This window comes from Pan paniscus, chromosome 18, assembly GCF_029289425.2.
Source record: "Pan paniscus chromosome 18, NHGRI_mPanPan1-v2.0_pri, whole genome shotgun sequence".
In the NCBI taxonomy this organism is placed as follows: Eukaryota; Metazoa; Chordata; class Mammalia; order Primates; family Hominidae; genus Pan; species Pan paniscus.
The window spans coordinates 4,082,398-4,094,864 of record NC_073267.2 but is presented as its reverse complement, the minus strand read 5'-3'; the positions used below and the strand labels follow the sequence as shown (position 1 = coordinate 4,094,864).

At 52.7% G+C, this 12,467-nt stretch overlaps 1 protein-coding gene across 1 annotated transcript in view; it reads left to right on the top strand.

Moving 5' to 3' along the window:
* Nucleotides 1-3,269: 3,269 nt before the first annotated feature.
* Nucleotides 3,270-12,467, top strand: part of NLRC3 (NLR family CARD domain containing 3) — a 26,069-nt gene continuing 16,871 nt past the window's right edge. Inside the window, exons 1-5 of the mRNA XM_034939685.3 lie at nucleotides 3,270-3,523; nucleotides 3,624-5,373; nucleotides 6,596-6,682; nucleotides 10,694-10,777; nucleotides 11,372-11,455. Coding sequence (XP_034795576.2) covers nucleotides 3,346-3,523; nucleotides 3,624-5,373; nucleotides 6,596-6,682; nucleotides 10,694-10,777; nucleotides 11,372-11,455 — 2,183 coding nt within the window. The 5' untranslated portion in view covers nucleotides 3,270-3,345. The remainder of the gene's footprint in view (nucleotides 3,524-3,623; nucleotides 5,374-6,595; nucleotides 6,683-10,693; nucleotides 10,778-11,371; nucleotides 11,456-12,467) is intronic.

Genomic DNA, 12,467 nt, shown 5'->3' with positions numbered 1-12,467 from the left:
TGACATTTAGAAGAATAAAAGAACAGGCTTTGGGGCAGCATAAGGAGACTGGCCTTGCCCTGGCCTGTTCCTAATGTTCCAGGTTAGTTCAGCTGGCCTGGGTGCCAGCAACCTCAAATTGATCGCACTCCTTACTTCTTCAACACCATGACCTGAATGCCTGAAAAATGGTATTTTACTTATTTTTACTTTACTGTTTTACTTATTTTTACTTTACTATTTACTTATTACTAAGCTTCTTTTATCATTTTCCAGATAAAAAGCATCACCTGTGTTAAAATGGTAGGCTCGGCTGAGGTGGGCAGATCACAAGGTCAAGGGTTCGAGACCAGCCTGGTGAGCATGGTGAAACCCTGCCTCTACTAAAATTACAAAAATTAGCCAGGTGTGGTGGCATGTGCCTGTAATCCCAGATACTTGGGAGGCTGAGGCAGGAGAATTGCTTGAACCTGGGAGGCAGAGGTTTCAGTGAGCTGAGATCACGCCATTGCACTCCAGCCTGGGCGACACAGCAGACTCCGTCTCAAAAAAAAAAGAAAGAAAAAGCCAGGATCCCCACTGCTAATCCAAGGTCAGGGAGCCTGCTGAATCCCAGGGCTGCAGACAGCAAGCTTTTTTTTTTTTTTTTTTTGAGATGGAGTCTCGCTCTGTTGCCCAGGCTGGAGTGCAGTGGCGTGATCTCAGCTCACTGCAACCTCCGCCTTCCAGGGTCAAGCAATTCTCCTGCCTCAGCCTCTCCAGTACCTGGGATTACAGGCGCCCACCACCACGCCCAGCTCATTTGTATTATTAGTAGAGATGGGGTTGCACCATGTTGGCCAGGCTGGTCTTGAACTCCTAACCTCAGGTGATCTGCCTGCCTCAGCCTCCCAAAATGCTGGGATTACAAGCGTGAGCCACCCCGCCCAGCCTGACAGCAAGCTAAACACTGAGAACCAGGGAAATGCCCTGTGGACAGGTGGGGTCCAACCTGCTTCTCTATGCAGTGACAACACCTGGTGTTATTTTTGAATGCAGGGCTGCCATCAGCAGCAGTGGGCCATCACCTCCGCTGGCCACATTGTGTTTTTTCTCCTAGAACTGTGGACAACGGAAGGCTGAGCCCCATCCATTGAGTTCCTGGGGCCCCGCTGGAGGGGCTGCTGTGGCCAGGGTGCACGGTGAGGAGGCGAGCAGGGTGGGTGGGGGCGAGTTCGGGGCCTTAGTGTACACCTTGGGTGTGGGAGGGCTGTGGGGGCAGGGGGACAACCAGCCTTGGCAACAAGGAGGCAAATGGGAGTGGGGGGCCTTGGCTTTGCCTCTCAGCATCTCTGCATCACTATCCCCAGGAGCAGAGGGCGAATAGCACTGCTGGGAGCCCAGGAGCTCCTGCACTCCCAGGAGACCCCAGGAACATAGTAAGAAAAACAGCCGCTCTGAGAACCAGCGTTTTCTCTTTTTTGACTCCTCCTTCTTCTTTCTTTTATTTCCTTTTTTTAATTAATAAGCTTTTCCTTGTAAAGCAATTTTAGGCTTACGGAGTCTCGCTCTTCCCCTCCGACTGGAGTGCAGTGGCGCAATCTCAGCTTATTGCAGCCTCCACCTTCCGGGTTCAAGTGATTGTCCTGCCTCAGCCTCCTGAGTAGCTAGGATTACAGGCACCAGCCACCATACCTGGCTAATTTTTTTTTTTTTTTTAAATACGGAGTTTCGTTCTTGTTGCCCAGGCTACAGTGCAATGGCATGATCTCAGCTTACTGCAACCTCTGCCTCCCAGGTTCAAGTGATTCTCCTGCCTCAGCCTCCTGAGTAGCTGGGATTACAGGCATGTGCTGCCACACCTGGCTAATTTTGTATATTTAATAGAGACGGGGTTTCTCCATGTTAGTCAGGCTGGTCTGGAACTCCTGACCTCAGGTGATCTGCCCACCTCGTCCTCCCAAAGTGCTGGGATTACAGGCGCGAGCCACCCGCCCGGCTAATTTTTGTATTTTCAGTAGAGACAGGGTCTCACCATATCGGCCAGGCTGGTCTCAAATTCCTGACCTAAAGTGATCTGCCCGCCTTGACCTCCCAAAGTGCTGGGCTTACAGACATGAGCCACCGCGTCTGGCCAGGTTTACAGAAAAATTGATGGGAAAGTACACAGACTTCCCACACACCCCATGCCTGCCCCCACCCAGACTCTGCCACTATCACCGTCCCCTGCCACAGTGGTCCATTGATTATAATCAGTAAACCTACATGGACATGTCGCCATCACCCAATGTCCATAGTGTATACTCTGGCTCATTCTTTTTTTTTTTTTTTGCTTTTTGCTCTAACTCAGGAGCAAGAAGAGTTAAGTTTTTTGTTTTATTTTGTTTTTCTTAGAGATGGGGTCTTGCTCTGTCACCCAGGCTGGAGTGCCATGGTGTGATCATGGCTCGCTGCAGCTTTGACCTCCTGGGCTCAAGCGATCCTGCTGCCTTGACCTCCCAAGTAGCTGGGACTACTGGCACACACCCCATACCAGGCTAATTTAAAAAAAATTTTAGAGATGGGTTCTCACTATGTTGCCCAAGCTGGTCTCAAACTCCTGGGCTCAAGCGATCCATCACCTGGGGCTACCAAAGTGTTGGGATTAAAGGTGTGAGTCACTGTGCCCAGCCATGGGCTCACTCTTGGAGTTGTACGTTCTGTGGGTCTGGACAAATGTATAATGATAATGACATGGACCCACCACTGTAGTACCCTACAGAGTCATGTTACTGCCCTAGGGATTGTCTGTGTTCCACCGATTCACCCCTCCTCCCCAACCCTTGGCCCCCACTGACCCTTTCTTTCACTGTCTTCCTGTCTCCATACTTTTGCCTTTTCCAGAATGTTAGTCAGAATGACACAGTGTAGCGTCCCCAGAGTGGCTGCTGCTTTTTTTTTTTTTTTTTTTTTTTGCTTTTTCCCACATGTTCCAACAGAGTAGCTTCTTTCATTCCTCCCTCCTTTTGAGCAAACTTACTTGTAACCTCATCATCATTTCCAGGTCACAAATGAAGACACCAAGACGCAGAGAGGTGACTCAGCCTGCCCTCAGTCACCTATCTGGTAAGTGGCAGGGCCGGGGTACAAGCCCAGGGCCCCAGTTATCATCCACTGGGCCCCTGCATTCGTGTGATCATTGCTACCACCCAGGAACAAATGGCCCTTCCAGTCCATTCTCAGAGGCCAGGCCAGTGGGCCACCCAAAGGCTGAGGAAAGAGGAAGAGGGGATCCCTGACCCCGTTGCTAGGGGCTTGCTCACCTGTCCCAGGCTGCTGGATGGGGGGCACGGCAGGCAGCAGGTTCAGGCCCTCTCTTCACAGCTCCTGGAGGTGATCCCCGACTCCATGAGGAAGCAAGAGGTGCGGACGGGCAGGGAGGCCGGCCAGGGCCACGGCACGGGCTCCCCAGCCGAGCAGGTGAAAGCCCTCATGGATCTGCTGGCTGGGAAGGGCAGTCAAGGCTCCCAGGCCCCGCAGGCCCTGGATAGGACAGCGGATGCCCCGCTGGGGCCCTGCAGCAATGGTAGGACCTGCTTGGGAGGCAGACGCGGGGTGGGGAACACCTGGGCTGTCTGTGCCCACTCTTCCCTTACCAGACCTCCCCACTGGCCTCTGTCCCGCAGACTCAAGGATACAGAGGCACCGCAAGGCCCTGCTGAGCAAGGTGGGAGGTGGCCCGGAGCTGGGCGGACCCTGGCACAGGCTGGCCTCCCTCCTGCTGGTGGAGGGCCTGACGGACCTGCAGCTGAGGGAACACGACTTCACACAGGTGGAGGCCACCCGCGGGGGCGGGCGCCCCGCCAGGACCGTCGCCCTGGACCGGCTCTTCCTGCCTCTCTCCCGGGTGTCTGTCCCACCCCGGGTCTCCATCACTATCGGGGTGGCTGGCATGGGCAAGACCACCCTGGTGAGGCACTTCGTCCGCCTCTGGGCCCATGGGCAGGTCGGCAAGGACTTCTCGCTGGTGCTGCCTCTGACCTTCCGGGATCTCAACACCCACGAGAAGCTGTGTGCCGACCGACTCATCTGCTCGGTCTTCCCGCACGTCGGGGAGCCCAGCCTGGCTGTGGCAGTCCCAGCCAGGGCCCTCCTGATCCTGGACGGCTTGGATGAGTGCAGGACGCCTCTGGACTTCTCCAACACCGTGGCCTGCACGGACCCGAAGAAGGAGATCCCGGTGGACCACCTGATCACCAACATCATCCGTGGCAACCTCTTCCCGGAAGTTTCCATCTGGATCACCTCCCGTCCCAGTGCATCTGGCCAGATCCCGGGGGGCCTGGTGGACCGGATGACGGAGATCCGGGGCTTTAACGAGGAGGAGATCAAGGTGTGTTTGGAGCAGATGTTCCCCGAGGACCAGGCCCTTCTGGGCTGGATGCTGAGCCAAGTGCAGGCTGACAGGGCCCTGTACCTGATGTGCACCGTCCCAGCCTTCTGCAGGCTCACGGGGGCGGCACTAGGCCACCTGTGGCGCAGCAGGACGGGGCCCCAGGATGCAGAGCTGTGGCCCCCGAGGACCCTGTGCGAGCTCTACTCATGGTACTTTAGGATGGCCCTCAGCGGGGAGGGGCAGGAGAAGGGCAAGGCAAGCCCTCGCATCGAGCAGGTGGCCCATGGTGGCCGCAAGATGGTGGGGACATTGGGCCGTCTGGCCTTCCATGGGCTGCTCAAGAAGAAATACGTGTTTTACGAGCAAGACATGAAGGCGTTTGGTGTGGACCTCGCTCTGCTGCAGGGCACCCCGTGCAGCTGCTTCCTGCAGAGAGAGGAGACGTTGGCATCGTCAGTGGCCTACTGCTTCACCCACCTGTCCCTGCAGGAGTTTGTGGCAGCCGCGTATTACTATGGCGCATCCAGGAGGGCCATCTTCGACCTCTTCACTGAGAGCGGCGTATCCTGGCCCAGGCTGGGCTTCCTCACGCATTTCAGGAGCGCAGCCCAGCGGGCCATGCAGGCAGAGGACGGGAGGCTGGACGTGTTCCTGCGCTTCCTCTCCGGCCTCTTGTCTCCGAGGGTCAATGCCCTCCTGGCCGGCTCCCTGCTGGCCCAAGGCGAGCACCAGGCCTACCGGACCCAGGTGGCTGAGCTCCTGCAGGGCTGCCTGCGCCCCGATGCCGCAGTCTGTGCACGGGCCATCAACGTCTTGCACTGCCTGCATGAGCTGCAGCACACAGAGCTGGCCCGCAGCGTGGAGGAGGCCATGGAGAGCGGGGCCCTGGCCAGGCTGACCGGTCCCACGCACCGTGCTGCCCTGGCCTACCTCCTGCAGGTGTCCGACGCCTGTGCCCAGGAGGCCAACCTGTCCCTGAGCCTCAGCCAGGGCGTCCTTCAGAGCCTGCTGCCCCAGCTGCTCTACTGCCGGAAGCTCAGGTGGACACCAGGGCAGGGGTCAGGGGCTGGGGAAGGGGCAGAGGAGAGAGCAAAAGCCATCCCCTCCCCACCACCGAGCTTCTCTGTCAGTCTCCTAGGGCTGCCGTAACAGAGGACCATGAACTTGGTGGCTTAAAACAACTAAAGTGTGTTTTCTCGCAGTTCTGGAGGCCAGAAGTCTCAAATCAAGGTGCCAGGAGGGCCACGCGCTCTCTGAAACATATAGGAGAGGTTCTTTCCTTCCTCTCTAGCTTCCAGTGTTTGATGGGAACCCTTGGCTTAAGGCTGCGTTACTTCAGTCTCTCCCCTGTCGCCTGGTCATCTTCTCCCTGTGTCTGTCTCCACATGGTGCTGTCCTCTCTTTATTTTTGAGATGGAGTCTTGCTCTGTCGCCCAGGCTGGAATACAGTGGCGCGATCTCAGCTCACTGCAAACGCTGCCTCCTGGGTTCAAGCGATTCTCCTGCCTCAGCCTCCCTAGTAGCTGGGATTACAGGTGCCCGCCATCATGCCTGGCTAATTTTTGTGTTTTTCGTAGAGACAGGGTTTCACCATGTTGGCCAGGTTGCTCTCAAACTCCTGACCTCAGGTGATCCGCCCACCCCAGCCTCCCAAATTGCTGGGATTACAGGCGTGAGCCACTGCACCTGGCCAGTGCTTTCTTGTCTTGAAAAGACACTGTCACACTGGATTACAGGCTCACCCCACTTCGGCATGGCCCCACCTTAACAAAGTACATCCACAGTGACCCCATTTCCCAATAAAGCCACATACTTGGGGCACAGGGCGTTAGGACTTCATATCTTTTGTGGGGACACAATTCAGTTCATAACCCCCTCAGAACCATCCAGTCTGATAGAAGCTGCACACCCGCTGAATGCTTTCAGCCTGTCCCCTGCCCGCCACTCTGGACCTTAGCGAGTAGGGAGGAAAGAACACAGGCTGAGGGTCATCCAGGTGTCCCGCAGAGGCAGGCGGTATGTGAGGTGGTGAGGATGACAGCCCGTGGAAGATGCCGTTCTGCACAGGAACCGCAGGTCTCGTGGGCACCCAGCCTCCTGTTCACTCTCACGGGAAAGGTCTGAGCACTGGGGCTGAGCGCAGATCTCAGAGCTGCGGTGATAGTGCTGCATGGGATGGAGAGAGGCAGAGGCCCCGGGCCAGGGCCCCCACCCTGCCTGTGGGCGGGTGGGACACTCACTGTCACTGCTCCCCTTGGCCAGGCTGGACACCAACCAGTTCCAGGACCCTGTGATGGAGCTGCTGGGCAGCGTGCTGAGTGGGAAGGACTGTCGCATTCAGAAGATCAGGTAACACAGACCCAGGGGACCTCCAGGGTGCCCATGGTCTTGTGGGGTACGGAACCCTCTTCCCATCATCCTCTGCTCAGCCGGCCAGCGGCGCTGCCACGGAGAAGTGTCTTTGGAGCATGTGGCTCCAGATGCAGCCTGCTTGTTTCTGCCCAATTCCAGAAAGTGCTAGAGGCTCAGGTGCCTCATCAGTAGGAAGAGGGAGGTGACCTGGTGGGACTAGACACCGTTGTGCACAGGCAGGTGTTTCCACAGCACTACGTGTGCTGACATAACGCCAGGCACAATGTTCTCTAAGCACCTCTCCAAGTTTGCTGTCCAACAGCATTCTAGGCACAGGATTATATTTCTCCCCCCCAGACAGTCTTGCTTTGTCACCCCGGCTGGAGTGTAGTGGCGCGATCTTGGCTCATTGTAATCTCTGCCTCCCAGGCTCAAGTAGTTCTCTAACCCCAGCCTCCTGAGTAGCTGGGATTAGAGGGGCCCACCATGCCTGGCTAATTTTTGTATTTTTAGTAGAGACAGGGTTTCACCATGTTAACCAGGCTGGCCTCGAACTCCTGACTTTGTGATCCGCCCGCCTCGGCCTCCCCAAAGTGCTGGGATTACTGGCGTGAGCTACTGCACCCAGCCAATTGCATTTTTAATTAAAATTTTAAATTTCAATTTTAATTTAATTAAAATTTAATTTCAAATTTAATTATAAATCCATTTAAACAATTTTTAATTAAAATTGCATCTTGTGGCCGGGTGTGGTGGCTCACCCCTGTAATCCCAGCACTTTGGGAGGCCGAAGCAGGTGGATCACGAGGTCAGGAGATCGAGACCATCCTGACTAACACGGTGAAACCCTGTCTCTACTAAAAATACAAAAAATTAGCCGGGTGTGGTGGTGGGCGCCTGTAGTCCCAGCTACTCAGGAGGCTGAGGCAGGAGAATGGCGTGAACCCAGGAGGCGGAGGTTGCAGTGAGCTGAGATCGCACCACTGCACTCCAGCGCCACTGCACTCCAGTCTGGGTGACAGAGTGAGACTCCGTCTCAAAAAAGAACAAAACAAACAAAAAAACCTTCATCTTGTAATTAGACAAAAGTTCACATGGTGAATGTGTGCTTATGAAACGTCTCCTGGAATAACATTCCTGGATCTGAGAAACTACACACACCCGGGGTTTGTGGTTGAATCGATGTGACTGATCCTCTGAGGGTGGCTGTTGCAGACCTAGGGAGGTGAGTTTGGAGAAGAGAACCCAAGGGGTAATTTTGTTTTTTTTTTGTTTTGAGACGGAGTCTCCCTGTGTTGGGCAGGCTGGAGTGCAGTGGCACGATCTTGGCTCACTGCAGACTCCGCCTCCCGGGTTCAAGCAATTCTCCTGCCTCAGCCTCCTGAGTAGCTGGGACTACAGGCGCATGCCACCACACCCAGCTAATTTTTGTATTTTTAGTCGATACAGGGTTTCACTATATTACTTCATTGGCCAGGCTGGTCTCAAACTCCTGACCTCAGGTGATCCATCCGCCTCAGCCTCCCAAAGTGCTGGGATTACAGGTGTGAGCCACTGTGGCCAGGGGTAATTCTTCATTCTCATACAACCCTCTGGGTTCTCAAGTAATCTTTATCTGAGTTAATGGCAATTTACACTAATTCAGTAACAAAAATAAGGCACTGGGGAGTATGGTTAGAGGTGTAGGCTCTGTGTGAGTTTGAAGAAGTCATTTCTGTGCCTAAAGAGGGTAAAAATGGGCTTAAAAGGATATCTAGGCCAGGGGCGGTGGCTCACGCCTTTAATCTCAGCACTTTGGGAGACTGAGGCCGTGAATCACTTGAGGTCAGGAGTTCGAGACCAGCCTGGTCAAACTGGCAAAACCCTGTCTCTACTAAGAAATACAAAAATTAGCCAGGCGTGGTGGTGGTGGGTGTGTGTAATCCCTGCTACTCAGGAGGCTGAAGCAGGAGAATTGCTTGAGTCTGGGAGGCAGAAGTTGCAGTGAGCCAAGATTGCGCCACTGCACTCCAGCCGAGGTGACAGAGCAAGACCCCGTCTCAAAAAAAAAAAAAGAAAAAAAAAAGAAAAGTAAAAGAATGACAATTCTCATTATTAATATTTTTTTCCTCTGTGAGCGCCTCCTGCATTTTTAGCACATGACAAAATAGCCAACTTTTAGTTTTGCTTAAAGCAGGCTAGGTAGTGCTCAGAAATTATTCGGGGGCCAGGCACAGTGGCTCCTTCCTATAATCCTAGCAATCTGGAAGGTGGGGGGATTCTTTAAGGCCAGGAGTTCAAGACCAACCTGGCAAACATATGGCAAGATGCCATCTTTACTAAAAATAAAAATAAAAGTAAATTATTCTGAATGAAGCCAAAAATCTCTTCTCTGGCAACATGCTCTTCTTTACCTCTCTCTGTAGTTGATCCTCAGTGCCACATCCCTATTTCACCTAGAAGTTAAATACAACTTATAAAATGCCATAAAAGTCCCAGAGGGATGGAAGCACTCTAGAATTTGAGAACATTTATACAGAGGTGGCCTGGACGAATGCTGTGAATTGAAGTTCTCTGAAAAGGAATTTAGAGAAAAGAGACTTTATTCCAGTGAACAGTTTGCTTCAATATAGCTTGAAAAGTACCAGGCTGGGCACGGTGGTTCATGCCTGTAATTCCAGCACTTTGGGAGGCCAAGGCAGGAGGATCGTTTGAGCCCAGGAGTTTGAGACCAGCCTCGGCAACAAAGTAAAACCCTGTCTCTGCAAAAAATTAAAAAACTAGCCAGGTGTGGTGGCGTGCACCTCTAGTCCCGGTTACTTGGGAGGCTGAAGTGGGAGGATTCTTGAGCTCGAGAGTTCGAGTTACAGTGAGCCATGATCATGCCACTGCACTCCAGCCTCGGTGACAGAATGAGATCCTGTCTGAAAAAAGAAAAAGAAGAGCACCAGCCTGGGGATTCTAATTGAACTACTATATCCCATGGGGCTGAATGCCTACAAATGGCAAAGAGCCTGGACAGCTACTATTTCTGCAGCTGGATACATGAAGTAACATTGAGTTGATCCACCACCATATTCCCAGAACCATGCTTTTGAGGCAAATCAAGATGTGTGTGTGTGTGTTTTTTTTTTAATTTTAAAGCTAATTTTAATAACTTTACCATTTGCCATTTTGCACTAGAAAAGAGGCTAAGATCAGTAGTGTGCCTAAATTTGTTTGTACCAGTTCACGAAAGCTGATTGTTAAATTTTCAGGAATTTTGCAAGGTGGAGGTGCTTGAACTTGGTGTTGCTGGGAGTATTTATACCATGGAAAGTGGCAGATACTACAAATCAGTTTGCTAGCATTTGTTTTTTGTTTTGTTGTTGTTTTGAGACATGGTCTCACTCTGTCGCTCAGGCTGGAGCGCAGTGATGTCATCATGGCTCATTGCAGCCTCAACCTTCTGGGCTAAATCCTCCCTCCTCAGCCTCCCAAGTAGCTTGGACTACAGGTGCGCCACCTGGCTAATTTTTATGTTTTTCATAGAGACAAGATCTCCCTATGTTTCCCAGGCTAGTCTCAAACTCCTGGTTTCAAGTGATGCTCCCGCCTTGGCCTCCCAAAGTGCTGGGATTGTATAGGCATGAGCCACCACGCACAGCCCAGTTTTTGAAATTTTGTTTTTCCTGGGAGCCAGTTTACCAGTACACCACTGGCTGCCATCTGCATGTTAGGCTTCTGAGATTTCCATTTTCTTTGCTGTGCTGTTTGTGTAGAAGCTGTTGTGCTGGATTCTGGTTAAACTTTTTCCTGGGACCCTTTGCCATGATGAGGGTCTGTCCTCCCACTCTGGCCCTACGCTGCCCAGGCTCAAGGGCTCTGCTGTGCCTGGCATTCTGCTCCAGGGGTCACCTCATCTCCACCTATGTCCAGACCCTGATGATGTGGGGGGGCCTAGAGGATTAATCATGGGCACAGCGTTGAGGAAGAGGCCATGAGATGTGCATGCCTAAAATAACCACTCCTCTCCCTTTCCTTGGGCAGCTTGGCGGAGAACCAGATCAGTAACAAAGGGGCCAAAGCTCTGGCCAGATCCCTCTTGGTCAACAGAAGTCTGACCTCTCTGGAGTAAGTAAGGACAACCAAGGCCGAACTTTTGCCATTGGAACCAGAAGAGTTGTGAGGCATCTTGTGAAGTCCCCTCCCCTCCTAGGAAATGACTTGGGTCTTACCTGTCTGTTCTTCCCTGATTCCCATGATTCAGCCCCTGGGTAGCATCTGGACATAATATCCATACTTCATTTGGAGCAGGTTCTAAGACTCCTGTGGGAATAAGACACAGGGAGGCCACACCTTAGTGCACATGCCTTCCTGGTGGGGCAGAAGGACAGCCGGGCGGAACCATGGCTCCTCAGTTGCCGGGCTCCAGCCAGGGACACACCAGATGTTTGCCCTGCATCTGGGGCCATCATTCTCATCTCCACATTTGGCCCCACTAGTCCATCAGGTGCTGCTTTCTTTCCCCGAACACCTGAGATAGTCTTGGGGAAACTCCTTCCTTGTTTATATAAGGATCTCTGCCCTGGTTCCACCAAACATGAGATCCTAAGCCCTTACACATTCCCTTAGAGGATCACGGATTTCAAGGTCAATGCAGTTTCTGTTTCCCCTTCCCTCTCTGGGAGACAGATGAAGGAGGTGTCTCTTTCTCTCTTCCTTCAGCCTCCGCGGTAACTCCATTGGACCACAAGGGTCCAAGGCGCTGGCAGATGCTTTGAAGATCAACCGCACCCTGACCTCCCTGAGGTGTGTGTCACCTGCTCCCTGTGTTGTGACCCCAAGAGAGGGCCCAGAAAACTCTCTCCTCAGGCACCACCTATGAGAATGGGAGGTGATTCACAATGGCAGGCATGGGGCTGGGCACAGTGGCTCACATCTGTAATCCCAACCCTTTGGGAGGCTGAGACAGGTGGATCGCTTGAGGTCAGGAGCTCGAGAGCAGCCTGGACAACATGGCGAAACGGCATCTCTACTAAAAAACAAAAATTAGCTGGCGTGGTGGCAGGTGCCTGTAATCCCAGCAACTCGAGAGGCTAAGGTAGGAGAATCGCTTGAGTCTGGGAAGCAGAGGTTGCAGTAAGTTGGGATCGCGCCACTACACTCCAGCCTGGGTGACAGAGTGAAACTCTGTCTCAATAAGCAAGCAAACAAAGATGGCAGGCATGGGATACTGGCTCCCATCCCATTGGGTACTGGGGATCTTGTGCCCTACGCAAGTTTCCAGGGTCCAGCTCTTCCCTAGACTTGAGACTGTGTGTGTGGCCTGAGCAGGGGACAGAGGTGTGGTGTGATTTGTTACGTCTCTTTTTTTTTTTTTTTTTTTTTTTGAGACGGAGTCTTTCTTTGTCACCCAGGCTGGAGTGCAGTGGTGCGATCTTGGCTCACTGCAACCTCTGCCTCCTGGGTTTAAGTGATTCTCCTGCCTCAGCCTTCCAAGTAGCTGGGATTACAGGCTCCTGCCACCACGCCCGGCTAATTTTTTTGTATTTTTAGTAGAGACGAGCTTTCACCATTTTGACCAGGCTGGTCTCGAGCTCCTGCACTCAAGCCATCTGCCTGCCTTGGCCTCCCAAAGTGCTGGGATTACAAGCGTGAGTCACCGAGCCCAGCCAGTTATGTCTCTTTTAAAAGCCTGTGGTTATATCTATACTTAGCTGAGTGGGTACCACTTTTCTGTTCTGTTTTCATTTATTTATTTATTTATTTATTTATTTATTTTTATTAGGGTGAAATTCATGTACCATAAAATTGACTGTTT